The sequence below is a fragment of the Struthio camelus genome, chromosome 7 (genome assembly GCF_040807025.1).
Source record: "Struthio camelus isolate bStrCam1 chromosome 7, bStrCam1.hap1, whole genome shotgun sequence".
In the NCBI taxonomy this organism is placed as follows: Eukaryota; Metazoa; Chordata; class Aves; order Struthioniformes; family Struthionidae; genus Struthio; species Struthio camelus.
Genome location: NC_090948.1, coordinates 38,395,182 through 38,416,489, shown reverse-complemented (window position 1 = coordinate 38,416,489; position 21,308 = coordinate 38,395,182). Strand labels below are relative to the sequence as shown.

The 21,308-nt window shown below is 38.5% G+C and overlaps 1 protein-coding gene across 13 annotated transcripts in view; it reads left to right on the top strand.

The window, feature by feature from the left end:
* Positions 1-21,308, top strand: part of CTNNA3 (catenin alpha 3) — a 571,770-nt gene that overhangs the window by 137,732 nt on the left and 412,730 nt on the right. For all 13 annotated transcript variants that reach the window (XM_009676053.2, XM_009676026.2, XM_009676018.2 and 10 more), the window contains 2 exons: positions 2,905-3,168; positions 9,650-9,853. In XM_009676053.2, coding sequence (XP_009674348.2) covers positions 2,905-3,168; positions 9,650-9,853 — 468 coding nt within the window. The remainder of the gene's footprint in view (positions 1-2,904; positions 3,169-9,649; positions 9,854-21,308) is intronic.

The following is a 21,308-nucleotide window of genomic DNA, read 5'->3' as shown; positions in this document are numbered from 1 at the left end:
TATTACCCTGCTGTTTCAATTGTTTTGGAATTTTTAACATACCATTTTGCTTGACTTGCTTTTTCTTTTACCTCTCTCAATTTATTTCTTATGTCACAGTGGTCAGAGTTACTCCAAACTTGTCAGCTAAAACCAAATGATTAGCATTTTTTTTAAGTTTATCTTTTCCTAATATAATATCTAATAATTGAAAGCATCTGCACCACCAGTGTAACAGTGATGAACAGGTGATCTGGCAAAGGAGTAGTCAAAGGAAAAAGTTGAGGAGGGGAGCTGAAAATCCATTAATTGAAAGAAATGTAGGGAGCTAGAGTCTGTTTGCTACCTTTTTTTTTTTTTTTGTATTTCACAGTAAAACTGTCAATCTCTTCCCCTTCCAAGAAACCCTAGTTCCTTGGGATGGTATTCAGGAGCTTCTGTATAGAGTGGTGAAGGTATTTGGTTCCTTTTGGAGTAGAAGTAGAAAGTTAAATGGCTGCATGGAGGGAGGGTCTGCTGGGAATGAAGTCCTCTTTCCTTGATGAGATCCTTAGAAGGTGAAGGGAGGGGAGCAGAGAGAGATCCTACCCCCAGTTCCCCCAAAATACCTTTTCTATTGCCCAGCCCCTCTCCTATACCAAGAGCTCTTAGAAACACTGTTGTAGGCACTGATCCTCTCTGAGCTAGAGGTCACTAAAATTCCACTTCCTCTCTTTCTCACATTCTTTCCTGCCAAAGAGCCCAACAAAAGCAGTAATTGAAACAGTAAAGAAGAATTTTAACTTGGGAGGAATGAGTATCTTGGTGTTTAGCGTGTTTCCTACTATGTTCATGTAGAGTTGCATATGATAGTAACAGAACTCATAAAGCCCTAAGAATGTCTACAAAAGTTGCATGGTTTGGGTGGAGCTGCCAGAGGTGAACTTGACAACATACTTTAGCTCATATGTACTTTTTGCTCTGCTTTTTTGTGTGTGGCATGAAGACTTGTGCGGCTTTGTGTATGCAGATAAACCAAATACTGAGTTTATTGTTGAGAATGGATGCTGTGTTACTGGCTTGCTGTTATTGGCTTGCGAGTTTTGGATTTCTTATTCATTCATAGTAAGACAGTACTGCTTTAGAGACAGAGCTCTCACTTGTCTACGGTTAAGACTAGAAGAAACCAGCTAGACTCAAGTATTGTATTGACTTACACTTGTATCTCTAGGTCTATAGCTTCCTTGCGGCACGGGAGGAAAGGAGATATTCTGTCTTTTTGTCGTTTGATTATAGGAAAAGGTAGATTCACTAATTAGAACAGGAGTTCATGTTTTAAAATAAATACCACCTTCAGCTGAGTTGCAGATATTTACCAAAGTGGGAGGTGCAGTGGAGTATTTGGATTAGAGCATGCTAGGCAGTAAAATAATTCCCGCACAGTGGTGATTTATGTATATATTAGTTTATTGATAATGTAAAAAGTATTAAATATTTATCTACCCAAGAAGATAACTCAGTTTTCTGATTTAGATGATCAGCTGGTGAAGCAATTGTCTGCTTCTGTTTAAGGCTCCACTTATTTTTTACTTTAGCCTCATAGATTCCCAAGCTAGCCTAAGGAAGCAATATCCAATCCAATGTCCCATGCATATCTTACAATAAATGAGATTTAGGAAAAAAAGGTTCATTTAATATTCAATGCCCTTTTCTTCAGGCATAAACTTTATGCAGTGAGAAGTGGATACTGAGATGCTTTTGTAAATAGTACATATAGAGCCTGATGCAATGCCAAGAAAAGTAATTGGAAAGACTTCAGCTTGTTTTAGAGCAGGCTGCAAGGGGCTTTGTACACATTTTGTCATTCACTCTTCATTGTGTCTCTTCTCGTTGTTTGAAATTAGTGTCACAGGCTTTTGTTGTTCCAATGTGCCATTTTCTCTTCCTTTTTAAATTTTTCCTCTGAGTTTAAGTCCAGGCTTTCATTCAAGCCATTTTTCAAATATCTACTAGTTTTCTTCAAGGGACAAGATGCAAAGAGGAGAGTGAGTAGAGTATGTAGAATAAAACAGGATGAGACAGGAGGCTCCTTACGATCCTGATGTTGACCATGTGTTTGTCCCAAAGTTCGCAGCTTCCAGCTGTCCAAATAACAGTGCCCGAGCTTAACTCCTAGAAACACTTAAATCTGACTTGGTAGCTCTATGGAGCTTCCAGTTATAAGGTTTATTTTGTTCCTTATTATCTGGGCTGCCATGAGGCAGTGGGATTTCAGGAAGGTCTGGGTGGAAAAGGGAGGAAGACGATGAGTGTGGCAAGGTTCCTGAGTTTGCACAAAGCGTGGAGAGAGGAGAATAGGCAGTGGCACTTTCTAGAGAAGGCTTTTCACAGGCTCTTTTTTCTTTCTCTACCTTCCATGCTTTCTTGGGAGTACATGATTCTCATCTCTGACTTACTGTTCCATTCTACAGTGTGCTTGGGATTTATGCTGACAGGGCAAGGAAGTAAACACAGGAAGTTAGTTTAAAAGCTCAATCAGAGAATTTCTTGCTTAACCCTCCCTGCACCCACTGCCCTTCTCTATTGCCTATTAAGAAAGACAAGCTTGGGAGAAGAGACAGCTAATTTGCAGGCTAGTCCTGAGATGAGCCATCACAGGAAAGTCGTGCTTAAGAATAAGCAAAATGTGGACAGATTTTGGTCATGGTTATATGACAATAAAAATGGGAATGGTTGTTTTGCACAGGGTTGGTTCATGCTTTGTGTGATAAGGATGACCCCAAGTTTAACTGTAAGTATTGTTGTAGACATAGTCAATTTTCCTAATCTTTCATGATTTTTGCTTACTGTTTCTTTAAACAGAGTACAGATAGAAAAAAAGTTTATATATTACTTGTCAGCTTTGAAGTGCTTTTGGTAAAAAACAGCATGTTCTTTTGCTGACAGGATTTGAAATCGAGCAGTCAACGGGATGAAATTGCTGCAGCACGTGCAAGTCTGAAGGAAAATTCATCTCTTCTACATTCAATATGTTCAGCTTGTTTGGAGCATTCAGATGTTGCATCCCTTAAAGCCAGCAAGGACTCACTTTGTAATGAAATACAGAATGCTCTCAGTGTCATTTCTAATGCTTCCCAAGGAGTTAGAAATGAAATGGGACAACCTACATCTCATACAACTACTCTAGGAAGTGCCCTTGATGAGCTTGAGGTAGGTAACCGTTATGCTTTCACAAATTGTGTGCTTCTGCTTTCCTTATTTAAGCCAATGCTTGGAGAAAGTCAGCTTTTTCTGTACTCCTGACCTAATCCTAGGCATCTGTATGGAGCTTTTCCTTTTTTCTGTGGCATCTCTGACTCTTACCAGTACTATTATTCGTTGTCTTGCTGACAGTGGTAAAAGCCCACTTGGGGGGTGAGGTTGCAGACTGTGTCCCTCATCTGGTGTAAATGGTACAGGCCCAGATCAACAAGAGGAATAAAAGTTTGTAAACATATTTGCAAATATGGGCCATTTTGATTTTAAAAACTCAGAGTTATCAGATGCCAGCCTTGGAACTCCAATATTATTGACACACTTCAGGAAAATTGGTGTTATGACTGATGATAATAGATTTTGCCTAAAATTTTCAATAAAGCATGGAAGAAATGCATTGAGATACATATATTTTACTACTCTTGTAGTGTCAGTTTATTAATCAAAACAGACGTCTCAATCATGTCCAGGGTTGAATATCTGATACTTTTTTTCCAAAGGAACAGGTTACAGCTGTCTATTTCATCCTTCATTGCTGCTTCCATTGGGTTTTAAAATTGTGGTTGCTAATCAGTAATCATTATTAGGCAGAAAAAAACTCAACTTTTTTGTGTAATATGTCATTTGATACAATGGAACCGTGAATGACAAATAATCTAACTTAAATTAGAGCCATTGTTTGCCTGTTTTTCTTTTAAAAAAAAAAGAAAAAGAAAGAAGAAAGAAAAAGAAAAGGGAAAAAAATTACAGAATTTGGCAAAGTGGTCATATATGCTGAACACCGATGAAACCATCTTGACTATATGAGAGCCATACCATTTTAGTAAATCATTTTTTTGATGTCATTAATTTGCTATTGTTTTAAAATTTAAGAAGTATAATAATAACGAAATGGAAAATTCTCCTTTAAATTGAATTTATTTATATTCAGAAATAAGAACGTACAAGCCTGACTATTGTAAAATGTTATTTGTTTATTGAATTTTAAATTCATTTTTACTTGAGTATCACAAGTGGGAACTGAAGCTGTATGAGTTAGATAAAGCACAATTTATAGAACATTTAACTTTTTAAAATGATTTTATGAATTAAATGGTTGCACTTTTCTTTATTTATGGAAAGCTCTATTGTCTAAGGACCCAAAATAACCTTTGCTCTATCTTGTTCTTGCACATACAGTGCCATGAAGTGAATCGATGTAGTAAATAGTCTGCTGGGAACAAATCTCATTAGATGTTTATAGTGCAGAAATGTATCAAGGAGCTTACCCAACAATCTAGTCAATGCAATGTCATTCCTGCTTTGCCAGTACTGGCAATGTGAAAGTAATCACAGATTTATAGGTGAGGAAACCACCAGAAAAATGAGAGTAGTTTACTTCCTAAATCGGTAGATTCCTCGAGAATTCCTCGTACAGGTTCCATATAACTACCGTGTCATTCATAAACACAGAATTGTGATGTTAAAAGTTTAATTATATATGAAGATCTGGTAAAAGAAAATACAGGTGCAGGTTATCTAATGCCTTTCAGTGGATTTGTGTCTTATGAATGTAAAGAAATCTCTCACAAAAAGATACAGTTCATGCCCGACTCTTCTGTCAGCTCGTTCATCTGATATGTGGTCCTTTGATGACTATGGCCATCTAGCAGAACAATTACTTACCAGACGTCAACGTACTGTAAATCAGCCCAGAATGTCAGGAAATATAACCATGTTTATGGATACCCATGACTCTTCTTTTTCATGGATCAGAAGACCAGTGAATGAGAAAACGGGTCTAACCATTCTGTTTAAGCGCTCATTTATGTTTAAAAACTCAAGTAGCTAACTGCTGGCTGCAGTGATTTAAATGTACTGAGGTTCCCGGGCGGAGGAGCACCTCCTCTCATGGTGCTCAGTCTCTCTGCATCTGCAGGTTTTGGAGCATTTATTTCGTCTTTTCCAGCTGACGTTGTCTTCTCTGACCCTCTTAAAGCAAAACTGCTTGTTACGTATCTAGTGTCTACTGATTGACTGGAAATTGAATAATCTTTTCTGCTTAGGTATAGTAATCATACATCCTTGATGAAATGGCTTGAAGAATTGTCTGTAGGCATAATCTTAAGACATATTTTCCGAGTTATTATTGCCTAGAATTTATTTGATTTAGAGTTGAGCTGTAGTAGCTTTTTTGCTCAAGTATGACAGTGCTGATGGCCCATCTTCGCATGAGCTTTATACCATCTCCTAGAAGAAGACATTTCCCCTTCTCTTTCTTCTAAGACTTAAAAATAGTCATCAAGCCAGCTAAATGGCTAATTGGCTGTAGTCATCGGACACATCTGTCTTCCATGATGAAACTACTTCTTTCTGCAGTAACACTTAAATATTTTATTTGGCCAGTGCATTTATGTCATGATGGATGTTGTATATACAGTCCAGTGTTGAGGGTGCTTACTTAACATGTGGCAGACCAACAGTGCAGTTGGTGCGCCAATGAATGGTGACCAATTGGCACAGCTCCAACAGACAGGAGCGAGATACCACAAAGCAGTTTGGTATTCAGGACTCTAAAGTGAATGAAGGGGTCTGAGGTCCAAATTTATAATACAAATAAAGCTGTCTTCCACTTCAGAAGTGAATGTCTTGACCTTTGGAAACTGGCTACCTTGGAATTCCTTCCCTTGTCATTCCTAGGAGACTTTCATGGATGAGTCTTTCATATATGAGACTAGTGTAAAATTACCTATTGGATATAAGTTAATTATCTGTAAAAAAAGAAAGAGTAAATACACACTTTTCCAAATCTGCAAGTTATCAAAGTTAAGGCTTTTTCTTTTTTAATTATGCTGTGTCTTTGATACAGCCAAAGTAATGGAAATTCAGATAATGCATTGGTTAAATGTGTTATGTAGGAAAGCACAGTTCGCAGTGCTGAGAACTATGTGGATGCTGCTTTTCAAGTTAAGCATTCTTACCTAGAGAGGTGACAGCTGGAAGGGGTTAATTTCCTCACCGTTTCAGAGTCTATAATGGCACTTCTTACCATGTATTTGCAATTCCTTGTACTGCATTTCTCTGACTTCCTGCAGTGTATATCATGTTAGACATGTGGTAACTTAGGTTGCCTCCAGGTAAATTAGGTGCAGTTTTCCTTGGCATTCAGCTATAATCCCACTGCTCTAAGGAAGCTCAATAAAGAGAGGAAATTATGAGGGAAAATACAGATGCCCTATAATAACACTCTCAATGTGTCTCTAAGTCATCCTTGTGAACAAGTGCTATCTTACTGCCTTCACCCTTCCAGAAAGTGCCTTCGCGTACATTTCCTTCCTTTTATGGAAACAGCTATTATAGAAAAGAACAGAAATTTTAATACTTTAATTAAGGTGGGAGGCTTCTGATGACGCTATTGAAAGCTGGATCACCACTTCTATCGAGGCCTGGCTCTCGGCTTTGGCAAATTAGGACTTTGCCTGCAAAAGCAAAACAATGTCCTGTGCTGTTGCCTGGGTGAGCCAGGCTGGCTAATCTATTGCCAGCAAGAGGTTAGCGTATGTGCAGCTATTTCTGAGTAGAAGAGCAAACCATCTTCCTTCTGTTGAAGCCCTCTGGCAGGAGCTGCCAGGTCCTGGAAAAATTTCAGCTCTTCCTCTCACAGTCCTTTATAAGGAAAGGGAAAAAAGTCTTTTTTTTGTAACTGCTGTGAGGTTCTTGACTGGCTCCAACTTTTGTATTTCTACAAAAGAGAAAGCAGTGGAATGCCTGCTTCCTTTGCTTCAGCCTTGCTACAGGGCAAGTGGTGGTACAGTCAAGGCCCCATTCCAGTTCAGCTCTGATTCCAAAGTTGCATGTGAACTTAATGTTTCCATGATCAGTATGTTTTTTATGTCTTTAAATTAGGAAATAATTAAGAGCTATGAGTAGGATTAATATGTTACTCTTCTGAATACAAAAAACAGCTGTGTTTTTTGTCTCCAGAATATTGAAGCTCTTTCCCTCATACTTGCACGTAAGCTCCCTTCCAGTTTATTTTGTGTGTTCGGATAGACGGACATTGGTTTAAGAAAATCCGGGAACTTGAAAGTACATAGTGGTTGCTTTAACATATCTAAGGTTGCATCTTCTAAATACGCATAAAATACTGACATAGACTCATAAACTATTTTAATGATACATCCTATCACCTGCTGCAACAAGTCCATAAACCTAATATTAGACTTTTTATAGTCTCTCAGAACAGACAACGGACAATTGCAATAGCAGTATCACTGGTCTGCTCTTTTATGGTGCTCTGTTGTGGTATGAAACCCTAAAAAGTCGATGTAAAGACAAACAGAAACTCACTGGTGTTTTTCTAGTTTGATGACGGAAGTTCGTGTTGTCCCAGTTTCGGGTACAAAGCAGAACATAAGCCACTTAACAAAACTTCTAGAATTTTAGCTCTGAGAAGGACCTACTGAGGTTATATAAGAAGGTTCATTCTCAAGTAGTTTTCTGTGTATTAATAGGCAGTAAGTGTGGAGCTAAAGTATTGAGAGTACTTAAATAACTTGAGCGCTTTTAAATGAGATGGAGTACTTCAGGGCAGTGCAACAGTAATGGAGGAGGAATATTTAGAAAGTTACACTTTTCCCGCAAGTTGGAAATGTGAGCTTCCATTTGAATGGCAATGTAATGCAGAAAGAAGATTCACTGTCAGATTTCCGTATTAAAATAATTCCTTTGGAAATATTTGGATTATGAAGTCTGATTTTTTTCCTGTAGTTATGCTGGAGAGTCTTCCAGCTGTTTCAAAACAATTCTTGTATTTTTTGGAAAAGATGAGAGGATTGAACCTATAATAGAGACTTCCTTTCTCTAAATTGTATGTAATGCATTGGAATTTGTTATTAATAACAAACAGCAGAATTTTGAGGTTACTGAAGTCCCCATTTCTGGCTGTTTATCTTATGATATTGTAATGGAACACTTTCTGTACTCTTAGAATTTTATAAACTAGACAGTACCTGAAATTGTTGTGCTAGCTATAAATTGAAATATAAATTCCACTTAAGGATATATGCCATAATTTTCTTGTTTAATATTTCTTCTGAAAGCTGAGAATGACCAAATGGATATAACATGCAAATAGACTTATATGGAATTTAGGCTTGGTGATGTGGACCATAATGACACAGTTTCAGATGTTCAGTTTGATTAGAAAAGGCTGTCTGGGCTGGAGCCCAAATTTACTTACTTTTTCATTGCATCAAAATATCACTTCTCCTTTTCCATTTTTTAAAAATTGTTTCTTCTCACAAAAAAGTAGATAGTTTTATCATGCCAAAAGAGTTGGCTTCTTTGCTTTACCCTAGCTGGTGAAAAGAGACCACTTTTACCTGTGACCTTTGAAAACACAACTGTTGAACAAAAGCTACTATTTTGCACTTTGGCTGTTCAGCCTTCTAAAAGTAGCAGCAGTGCATTTCTGCCACAGTGTGTTTATATTAGACTAAAAGTCAACAGAATCAGTCCATTCATCTAATCCAACATAACATCTCTCAGCTAAGGTTAAACACTGCTGGTCTCCAAGAGTTCAAATGTTGAAGGTGTTGAACTGCCTACATGTTTTCAGACAAAACTGAGTCTCCGGACTGAAGAAGGCAGGTGACCTTCAAGAAGTGTAGACAGACACAGAGACAGTGTGAAAAAAGAAGAAATAATTTGTGATAACGTCAGTGACAAAACTCCAAGAGGAGAAACAGTGCTGTCTTAGAACTTGGGAAGCTGGTACACGGTTGCCTGTTTTAGCACTTCCCTTCTGTATGGCCCTTGAACATGGCTCTCTGTGCCTCAGTTCTTTAACTATAAAATGAGATTGATAGTTCCCCATTTCAGAACGAGGCATTATGAAAATTGGTACCCCAAGTAGTCAGATATTGCAATGTTAAGGATGCGTGCGTATGTACCAGTGTAGACAAATAGCATTTCTGCTTCCAGGAGAAGTGAAATGCCTTGTAGAAGAAGAAATCACAGATGTGGGAGAGACTAAAGGAGAGAATGAAAATCTTGAATCTGATGCAATAAAATTAATGGACAGAGAACTCAGAGAGAAGGCAATTGTAGTCAGAAGATGTCAGTGTGGCCTTGGAGTGGAGCTGGTCCAATTGGAAGCTCTATTGCCACCTTAGGGCTGGGCTGAGGCCAGTAGGGTTTAATAGCACAGCTATTGGATTGGAACAGGTCACATTGGAATGGCAGAGAGGTCGTGACTTTGTCTGCAAATGACCTGAACACTAGCATCACTGAGGAAAACAATCTGCTGTCATCAACAGTATTTTGGATACATCAAAGAGAATGGGGTGGTTGGAAGTCTGGGAAACATAATGTCACTGTGGTTCTTGCAAGTAATAGCTAAAGCAAAGACTTCGTTGAGCTGATTGTTCTTACCTATACTTCTGATTTTTTCCAGAATTTAGTTGTCCTGGATCCTCTTGTAGTGAATGAAGAGAAAATAAGGCCATCACTAGAGAAACGTTTGGAAGCTATTATTAGTGGAGCTGCTTTGCTAGCAGATTCTTCCTGCACACGTGACTTTCATCGAGAACGCATCATTGCTGAATGCAATGCTATCCGCCAAGCTCTCCAAGACCTGCTTTCTGAATACATGAATAACGTAGGTAACCGGGTTCTTTTTCCTATTTATTTTTTAATGTCTTTTTCAAAGCCTACTGTAATATGGATATATATTGAGTAGAAGTAATTAGGCATGATTAGTTTTGTGATCACTCATGAAGTTTGACCTGCATTTTTCAACATGCTCTTTAAAAGGCCAAAAGGAGCACTTTTCTACGTAAATCTAAGTGAAAGCTAGCAACAAACCTCTAGAATGAGTGAGATTTGTATTATCACCTATGGTCTGAAGAAAATGCTGTATTGCAGATAGAGTATACACATGTTTAGGTTATTGTATGCCTCTTCTGAACTGTCACTAGTATGGAACAGACATAGTGATCCTTTGTGTGCTAGCAAAAAGAATTATATCGTTTAACTTCCTAGTTCCCTCTTAGAATTTGAGGACCAGAGTTCTAAAATGTTGTCTTTCTTCCTATAGTATGCAACAAATAATAATTATTTAAAATGAAAGTAATCCATCCGTGTCCTTTTAAAATGGAATGTTCGCAACACTGCATTTGGTCTGTCTAAGAGCGGGAAGTTAAGACTTATTTTGCTAAATTAGAAAGTTAGAAGTGTTCAGTAAATCCAGAAATCTTGTTGTCTGGCATGCTTACAAGCCAATTCACAGAACCACAGGATACAGTTGGGGTTGGAAGGGTCCTCTGGAGGTAAGCTGGTCCCCTTGCTCAAAGCAAAGCCTTGCTAATCCCCTTGCTCAAAGCAGGGCCAGCTAGAGCAGGTTGCCCAGGACCATGTCCAGCTGGGTTTTGAGTATCTCCAAGGACGGGGACTCCACAGCCCTTCTGGGCAGCCCGTTCCAGTGTTCAACCACCCTCAAAGCAAACAAGTGTTTTCTTAGGTTCAAGTGGAATTGCCCATGTTCCAGTTTGTGCCTGTTACCTCTCCTCCGGTCACTGGGAAGCACTGAGGAGAGTCTGGCTCCACTTTCTTTACACCCTTCCCTGCAGATGTTTATACACATTGATAAAATCCCCCTGGAGCCTTCTCTTCTCCCGGCTAAACGCTCCCTACTTTCTCAGCCTCTCCTCGCAGGAGAGCTGCTCCAGTCCCCTAATCACCTCTGCGGCCCTTTGCTGGACTTGCACCAGTACGTCCGTATCTCTCTTGCGCTGGGGAGCCCAGCACTGCACCCAGCACTCCAGGTGTGGCCTCCCCAGGGCAGAGTTGAGGGGCAGGCTCACCTCCCTTGACCTGCTGGCAACGCTCGTCCTAATGTGGCCCAGGAGGCTGTTGGCCTTCTGTGCTGCAAAGGTGCTGCAACTTGTTGTTCACTGGTAGGTTTTTGAAAAATAATGTAGTTTCATTGCTTTTTAAAAATTACTGTTAAATTTAAATAACTGATTTGGCACTTTCTACGTCTGGCAGTTACCCTGCCAAACAGTGTAGTCAGATACTATTTATATGGGTACATAGTGTTAATATCATGACTTTTCTCTGGAAACATTTTCTGTAGGCACGCTGTTCTTATCTAAAGATGTGTCAAGATGATTCATCTGCCACACTGAGAGGATAATTGTGTGATACGGCTATTTGTTTCTCTTTTTGGAAGCTGAAATTCCTTTCTATTTTGTAAGTCATGCTGCTTACCCCGTCCAAAGCTGTTCTGATGAGGCAGTATTGTCTTATTCCTTAAGAAGACGAAGGGTAGGGATTAAGGTAATCTGTGCATATCAGAAGCTTCTTCATTTCCCAGATATTTTACCTGCGGATCTTTTCTCTAATTTATTTAACATATTTGAGAAAAAATTACAGCTGATTTATTCCATTATCTATGAATTCAAGTTGCTGTTTCAGTCTCCAAACTGATAAAGATGCTCCCATTTTTTTTACTCAATATTTTTCTGTAGCATATCTGTTGAATGGAACATAAGTCCTGAACCTCTCTGGTGGTGCTTCGCACATTGGTCAGCTATGTGAAATTTCTTTAGCTTTAGTTAGCTTGGAATGTCGATCTTTGATGCCTTCTTGTAGCGTATGTGTGTTGCAGATATCTGTTCTAGCGTGGACCTGATTTTCTGATAAAAGGCTGAAAGTTTAATAAGGAAGGCATCACCTGAAGCACAAGGGAACATTGGAGGATACAAATGTGGTGCTTAGCAATCCATTTCAGCCCGAGAGATCGGTATGGGTTTGTTTGAAGAACCCTTTAGTGGAATTCTGTGTCTTGCAGGAGTCAAACTGCATGGTTGTAAGTCATGTAGTCTTAAATCTTTGGACACTTGGAACAAAATTGTGATTGTCTTTTCATTTCAGAAATAGCATGCTTCTAGGCTTATATCATGCAGGCTAAGGGGAAGTGAAGAATACGTTGTCCAAATGAAAGTGTAAACTTGGGAGAGTCAGGAAGCTGCTTAAATTTGGCAGAAAGGGGAAATGTCCACACAAGATGGTAAAGACAAGGAAAAGGGAAGTGGAAAGGAAGAAATACAAAAAGATTTCAATGCCATTTCAATTCTTCTCAGTCATTCTTGTGAGTTTTAGTATCCAGTTGCTTGGAAGATTTTTTTCTAGGTAGGTAGCTATCATTTCTTGCTGGTATGTTGGTTTGATGAGTTTTCTTTCTGATGAGGCTTCTTTCTGTCTGGGTGTTGCTAGCGAGGGCTGCATTGCTTCAGAGACGCCATACACAAGAATTGCCCCTTTGGTAAGTCCTTCTTCTCTGGCAGCTGGTTTACCAGGAGTCGGTATGAGCTGCACTGGCGCTGGTGACATCCAGTATGTCTCCAAAGCCCCAGGGTCTCTCTCGGAGTGCTGGTGGTAGATGTTGCCTGCCTTCCTTGCAGAGGGAAATCACTGTTTTCTTTCGTAGGAACTGATTAGTAAAGGGAACATCATAGGACATCCCACTCCCCTGCATCCCGTTTTTGACTGTCTTGTGTCTGTTCATAAATACTCAGAAATTCAGCTTACTCACTTCAGGTTGGTGGAGTTCTACCAGAATGAATCTAGACTCTTGCTTAATGGGTCTTTATTTAATAACGGACAGGAACGCAGCCCTGTCAGCCAGGTTTCACAGCCAGTGCAGACACTCTAGTGCTATTGCTATCTTCTTTTGCCATGTACATTATACAGGTTTCTGAACATCCAGCTTTGTCCCTAAACTCTCTGTTTCCCACTGTTTCAGTCTCTTACATATCTAATTGTTTCATTTTAGGAAGCCTTCCCCACTCTGCTGTTTGGGTAGCATTGTCTGTGTGAGCCCCTTCCGCTGCTTCTTGGTGTGATCATGATGAATGTATCTCTTAGCTGGGGAGGCGCTTAGCTTTATGGGGAAGTACTGTCAGATGGTCAGGACCAAAGATCCACAAGTCTTTACAAGCCTATTCTGGAATCTCCAAATATGTGCAGTTCCCTTGATTTTCATCTTCAGGAAGTCCTGTATAAAGGTGATGACAGATGGTTTGAATACAAAGCAGTGCATGAACAAGCAGAGAGCCACACTGTCTGTTCTCTGTCAAGAGGCAACAAAATTGGTGCTTCAGTTGTGCTGAAGGAGTCAGAAACCTTTCAATGGGTGCTGTTTGATGGGGGTTTCCCATGTGTTTAGAATGAACTCTTAAAAACGAAAGACAAATTCTTTACCAGTGATTGCTCTCACTAATATACTGTAAATATGTATGTTAGTCTCCTACTCACTTTTCCCCTCTCTTCTAGTACTTTGTGTTTACACTTTAAGGAATTGAAAAAGGAGTTTGAATGGTGACAGGCTATCTTACATGCTTCACAGTAGGCAAGAGAAAGAAGGAAGGATCCAGTGTGTTTTCTCAATGGTTGTTGTAAGGACAAGTGCCTGGTCCTAGGAGGCAAGGCATGAGTGTGCTTGCTGCCAGAAAGTGTACAGGGATCATCCCTCCCAGAGGACACCAGTAAGGAGCTTCTCCAACAGCCAGAGTACTTACTAAGTATGGCTCAAATTCACAAGAGTACTTAAAAGTAGCAGTGCTCAGCATGGGAAATCTGAGTGTGCGTTTTCTCTGCTGAGAAATTCTGTTGAGTCTTTACTGCAGAACACGGAAGTAGCTCAGCAGAACGGGCTCCTGCTTAAATATTAATAATCTGCTTGCTTTCTTGGCCAGTGAATTTTACATTCTTAGTAGCAGTTTTTAACTTTTACAGGGTTATTTCCAAGGACTTCAAGTGCCTAAATTCTGCTTAAGTTCTGTGTCATCAAAGTGTATTTTCTGGAACTATCTGTCAGTGCTTAAACAAATGTACAGGAACTTATGATTTAGCCCTAACTCTTTGAAACAGTATAAGGGGTATAGCTTTTGTTTTTCCCAGATTTGTTTTGTTTTTGGTTCTCAATTATTCTAAGTCTCTAAATAGACTTCAAGGGCATCAAGTGAAATCAGGAGCCTATTGATGTCAATGATAAAACTTGAGAGTTTTCTCTGAAAGCCAGGAAAAACATCTTTTCAACAGTTAGTGCCTTTTATATAAGTGGCTGCTTTTCACAGGAACTGTATCACAATGAGGTGATGCAGTGGAAATTTAAGCAAAATGTTCCTTACACTAATAAAGACCCATTCTGTCTCCAAGAAGCTTAAGATTTTCTATTCACAAAGTAATTCAGACAAGTAGTAAATCACAAAGTAGGGCAAATATGATTCTTCTGAAAAGCAGCAATCTTTCTTTTGTTATTGCTGAATTATTTGTGTGTTATCACTATTCTCTCTGAATTTTACAGATAGACATGTACTGTTAAGGGATATATTTACATTTCAGGACATCAAATAACGGAAATTACTGTTGTGAATTTGGATAGTTTATCAATGGCAGAATCGTACTACAGTGTGTGGATAATAATGTATCCATAGGAGCAATCACTTTGTTCTAGTACTAAGCGCTTACATTCTCCTAATGCAAAACTATTGTCTTGTCTCTCTTCATCCTTTAAAATGAAAAGTTATTGAATACATTGGATGCAGCAATATTGACTCTGTTGTTTCTTGAGTTTTCTCAGTATGCTTTTACTCCCAGTCACAATAGAGAGATGCACTTACCCAGGTGATCAGCAGGGATAATAGAATTGTGAATGAGTGTGGCTTTAAGTGGGCCATTGTGAGCAGCAATTAAGATGACAGGCACAGCTTTCTCTGCCTTCATTAAATGGGGATGGTATGTCTAAATAATTATTTCTCACCCACCTGTGGGTTTGAATAGGGATCCCTAGCTAGATTATTCAGACAGGGCTGAAAAGAGGTTAGTAAAGAAAGCTGGAAGGTACTGATGATATGATAGCTGCTTTCTTGAGCTAAAGTTTCCTTTTGAAAGATTGTTTCATGACTTGGTGGCTCTATCAGTTTCTCACCTTTTCTGGACACTGTTTGGCTGTGTGTGTGTGTGTGTGTATACACATATATATATCTGTATGTACTTGGATAGCATACTTTATGCCATTCCTGATAAGTTGTGATTTCATTGATATTTGTTGTGTATTTGAAAGATTTCTGTTTCTTAACTGGTTCTTATGTACAATTACCTAAAGTTTGGGATCAAACAGTTCTGGTAAAATTCCTTGCATTTTTATGATTGTTTTGAAAGTTTAAGTAGCTTCAAATGAGAATTTGAAAAAAAAGAGAAAAATATGTTTTAAAACATATTTTATTCTTTCTAAAGAAACAAATTAGCCAAGTTGATGCAGGTTTGAAAAATGTGTCAGTACCATAGGATGATTTTTCTTGCTAGAAATTATCAATGCACAGAAGCATATCTGCGAGCCCTCAGCTGTGATCTAACAAACCAGCAGCAACTCACTGATTTAGTCTGCAGGTCAGGAGGTCCCTGTGCTTCTTGCGTCACAGGTGACGGCTACTGCTGATGCTTGCTGTACCACAATACATGTGTGCTGAGTGTGGCCAGGCGTGGGAGCAGAGCCAAGCTCTCTCTGCTCTCACCAGAGGTGGCTCCAATCTCTTACAGAGGCATTTAAGAAAATGGAAGGATACTAATACTGCACTTTGGGGGCCAGATCAAGGATTGGGGCTGAAGTTTACCCCGTTGTGCATATTTATATTACTTATCTAGGATACTGACAATCAAGTCCTGAGCGTCCACATAGTCAGCCTCAGCTTGGTCTGCACTGAGACTATGAATCTCGTCTGGCTTTGTGGCAGACAGCATCAAGACCACTCCAGAAAGGTCACATGCTGATGATGCAAGGGAGATGGGATAGTTGGAGGCAGAAGGTGAAACCCCCATATTGCATGTAGGGTGTACTTTGAACTTCACTGGGAACGCAGCTGCTGGAGTTTTATTTCCTTGGGATCTCTGAAGGTTGTCTGAAGCCTCACCACAGGTTTGTGTCCACAGCTACTAGATTATAAGACACATTTAGATCTCAGCACACATATGGAAATGCTGTGAGGATGGAGCCAGAGGAGCTTGGAACCCTGAAAGCGGGGGGCAGCCGAGACAGAGAGTGAGCTAGAGGGTAGAGACTGCTAGTGATTGGTAACGTTCTGTGTAGTATTTTATTGCCGTTCTTACCCTTCAAAGTGAGGGGACATATAGATGCTTCAGACTTCATCTGACCCGTGCTTTACGGTTTCCTGTTGAAGGTTTTTACCACTTCTCTGGGTAGAGAGAAGACAAGACCCTTTAGTTTATAATCACAGTGGTACAGTGTATCTCTCATTTAAGCTACTTATTCTTGCTCTGAGCAGTGGATTTTTCATTTCAGTGCCCGCGGGGAACATTTTGGTAGTTCTGCAAACTGCAAAAAGTCCCCCCAAAGAGTTATTCCAGGTTGAAGAAAATGCTTTGTTCAGTTTAAAAAGGGAGTATTTCATATTTTTTATTTAAAGAATTGCCCAGCTCTCTTTGTTAGCTATTTGCACCTCTTGGGGGTATTTCTCCTTATTTATCCATGTGTTACAGGTGCAGAAAAGGGGATTACTAATGCTTAATAAAAAGAATGTGAAAAGTTTGGCACTCCATAAATAGAATATTAGGAGACAAAATGGAATCTCTTACCATGATTTGCCTGAATCAAATAATGGGAAAACTTGCAGAAATGCTCCATACGCTTTTTATATCTGTTAAAACTTCTTATGGTAAAGCTTACTTTCTCCATTCCTGTAAGGGTTCCCCTATTCTGCTCCTATCAGATGGGTTTATAGCCTTATTCTAGATCACTTTGCCTATCAGAATCATTAAAGTTGAAAATATAAATAGGCGATGTGAATAAACGGGTTATTTGGATTCAGCAAATCAACCCTGGCACTGCAGCATTAGATACAGTTCCATTTCACAACTGTCAGAACTGATACCTGGGCTTTTTTCATACGAATTAAAGCATGGTTTGCCCTGCCCACTTTCTTTTCCCTCAACTCCTTCTTCCACAAAATTATCAGGGAGGATTTTAAAGAGTCTTAGATGTCTTGGAATGTTGCAGTCCAGAATACAGTGTCACAAACTGATACATAGTAGAACATACATCCAGCCATTTTTTGGATAATTTTATTATTCTTATGTATAGTTCTAGAAGCAGGCAGCCTGTTTTTTCCTGCTCTCCTGGCTTAAAAAGATGCTGAATAAACACATCACCCTCTTCACAAGCTTCATAGAATAGGCACAATTTCAGGAAACATAGCATGTGCCATTTTAAAAGTTTCATTAATTTGGGGCCATATGCATTTATATTTTGGAATGGGAGTGTAGTGAGCAGTGTAATATATGAGCGTTTTTTGTAATATGCTGAAAATATATTTGAATGCATTTTTCTAGTAACTCTGAATCTTAAATCTTTCTCCTCTCAGTACCTGACAACTACTGTTTCCTTTTCTATAAAAAACTATGATGCTGTACCTTTAAAATGTTGTCATGAAAGATCATCTTACCAGATATCCAGTCCACAGATCACATATTGATATCATGTCTTGTGTTAGGCTAGACTAACAAGAGTGATTGAGGAAACTGCTTGTTAAAATCTTTAAGAATGGAATAGCTAAACATCTGCTGTGGTTTGTTTGTGTTTAGTTAATTATCTCTAGGGGCAGGTGGGTGAGCTAATTGACCTCGTAAAATCCCTTCTTTCTATATTTCTTATATGAATGTCTACAAACAGAGCTTGTGTTCACTTGTCCTTTTGAAAGAGGAATGGATTTGAATGTTTGTACTTTACTGTTCTCTTCATATTCAAAATTCTTCAAACAAGTGCTGTTCTAGAGGAGTTTGGAAGTCAGATACAGCAAAATATAAGCTATATAAATTTAAATGTGTGATGTGTGGGTGGAAATGTCATTCAGATTTTTCTTACCTAGGGTTTTTTTAATGACTTTATTGAATATTATGTCTTCAGAAAAAAATTCTATTCCAGTAAAATTGGTATGCCCATATGGTATACCAATTGCTATACCAGCATAATATGCTGACCTTTATACAGGAAAGCATATCTGTTGTTGACGTTGGCTAAGTACTTAATTTTGTTGACTTTGAGTACTCTTATGGTGGGTGTTCTTATGTTTTATATGCAGTATTTGGGAAATCATTTTTCTAATGTTACTTTTGTCAAATATTCAGCTTTAAAGGGAAATTAGATATGAAATGTTCAGAAAATAGGTTTTTAGTGGGTTGAAAGGCAAAAGTAATCTAGAGAATTCTGCAAATAGATTTATAGTTGAAAAATAAGCTGCAGCTAAATTTACCTGATTATTTATGATGTTACAGAATTTGCGGGAAAGTGGGATCTGTGCACAGGAACTAGAGAAAGATAATGAAAGCTTTTCTATTCTTAAGCTCTGTTTTTCATTTAATGGTTCTGAGGCAAGCTATTTCAGGATTAATCAGATCCTTACTTAAGTCTTGAATTGAAATAATATACAGTGATGAGCGACTCATGGATCTGTAGAGGATGATTCAGAACGATAGTCAGTAATTTGTTTTTGGTATACCTGACAGCACTGGAAATATATTAGGTTGCTGAAGACTAATTTTTTTTTTTTTTCAGGGAACCTTCAATGAAGTGGCATTTTCTTTCTCCCCAAGATTAAGTAAATCCTTGATTATGGTAAAAAACAAGCCTTACAAATAAGTATTAGAAGGGCTTGTTTACTAAACATCTAGCTAGCTGTTTAATTTACGATAATTTTTTCACAGTTTATGCAAAATTGTCATCATATGAGGTTTTATTGTCATTATGTGGGGTTTTTTCATCTGTCTATGATAGCTGATTTTTGTTGTCCAAATATAGTTCTAAATGTTATTCTGGTTCAGGGTAGAGAGTGCTTACTTTTGTGAAAAGATTGATCATTGATAGTTTAGGGGATTCTTAATAGAAAATTAATATTACTAACAAATTCAGAGCAAATGCAACTTTTCTCTAAACTATTTAACCAAATAAAGGAAAACGTTTTTATAAGCAAATCCAAAATATTTTAAATTCTTCTCTTCAAAAAAATGTAATTACTAAGCGTATATCCTGTTGGACAAGTTGACACTGAAACGGGTTGCCCGGAAGGGCTGTGGAGTCCCCATCCTTGGAGATGCTCAAAACCCAGCTGGACAGTGTAAAATTTAAAAAACAAATTTCCATATTTTTAATTAAAAAAAATCCTGTCATGATTCGCTTTTAATTCTCAAGAACTACTTGTGGTTATTTGGTAAACCTGTGGTGCTGGTCAGCACATTTTCTTTATCTGTGAGTATGGGAAAAAAGTGTCTCGAGTGAGAAAGCGGCAATGCTTAGTGGAATACAGTAAATAAAATAAATTAGGGTGACTACTGTGTTTACTGGAAAAACCTTTCTATTTTAGGTTATTCAAAACTTTTAAAACTATTATTTTATTTTCACTAATAAAAAGTAAAGGAAATTTATGCAAAGATGGAATGAAAGGAGAACCCAGCTACCTAATTAGAGGCTGTACTCAGCAGTAATCTAGGATTATCTTTTCCATTAAGTAGCAATGTATCTATTTTTTTCAAAAACTTAATATTGTATAGAAAGAATTCTCAGTTGTGTAAATAGAGATAGCTAGTAAAGGAAATTCCCCCTCCCCTCCCCCCCGCCATTCTTTTGTACTGAATATACTTACTGAATGTCTTCGCAAGAGAAAAGAAGGTTAATGATCAGTTTGGACTCCATGTACGTAAGAGAAATTAAGAAGTATAAAGGTGATATACATTCCTGGAAGGAGAAAATGAAAAGCAAAACTGGAGCCCAAGGTAAGTCTTTCTCTGGAAACTTGATTACTGCTCTTTTTCTTAACACAGAATTTTTTGCGGTATTATTTACTCTGTTTTACTTGCTGTGCACATGCACAAATGAGCAATGTATACGTGAGAGCAGACGCACACAAACAGAAAATATTTTTATTTGGTAATGATGTTATTCTCCCCATTTCCAATCTACTATTTGGAATAACAAGGAAGAGAAATAACTGAAAACTTAACAGAGTTCCAATAGAATGTGAGCTAAATGAAATCAAAGAATGACTAGATACAGATGAAATGCTGTGTGCCAGTTGGTCAGTAGCCATTTTTAAGGAGACAAGATGATAATGATGTTTTTGAGCCTTGCTACAATTGGCTAGGAAGCGGAGTTTTTATTTCTTGGATTTCAAGTTATTGGAAAACTTTTCCTTTCTAAATTGAAAAAAAGAGGCCTAATAATTTCCTGGATTCTGTCAGCTGCCTCTTGTGTTCACCTGTGCACACATTAAAGCAAGCTTTCAAAAGGAAATGCACTGGGATATCTCAGGAAGTGCTGACTGATATCAGAGAGATTATTACCAGTTTTATACCTGTCCAGTTCCTGAACAGCTGTAGACAAAGTGGCCAGATTGTTGAAATGAGAGATGAAGTATTATGCTAGATCCCAATGGGAAACCAGAGTGCTGTTGCATATGACTGAGCCTGCAAGCCCTGAATATACCTTCTTGGAACACGTGCCTCTCTTGAGCTGCAGAATCAGGCATTTTGTAGAGCAAGATTACTCAGAGATGGGTACCTCCAAGTTGTTCATTCCTGGGACAGTCTGGGAGCAATGGATCTGAAACCTTCAGATGGTGCTCCCAAAGCAATCTTGCAAAGGAACTGCAGAGCTGGCAGGACGTATGCTTGTGTTTTGTCAAAAGAGCAGTTGTTGAAAACTTCCAGTCAGCTGTATTCTTGATCTGTGATGTGCCGCTAGTCTTGCTGTGTTTATTTCCCACCTATGTTGTAGAACTATCAATGCCATTTGATATGTTTATTAGTGTGGCAAGCAAGTATTAAGCTTCTGATTGCTTCATTTTGTCGCTGTAGCTTTCATCAGTGTTAAGTTAATAGCTGAATCTAGTAGTTAAAATACAATCATATAATATTTTAGGTTGTCAGGGCCATGTGACTTCTGGTGGACCCACTTACACAAAGTTAGATCAGGTTGCTCAGAGTCCTGTCCAGTAAAGTCAAATGTCTCAGAATGCAGATTCCATGGCCTCTCTGAGTCCCTG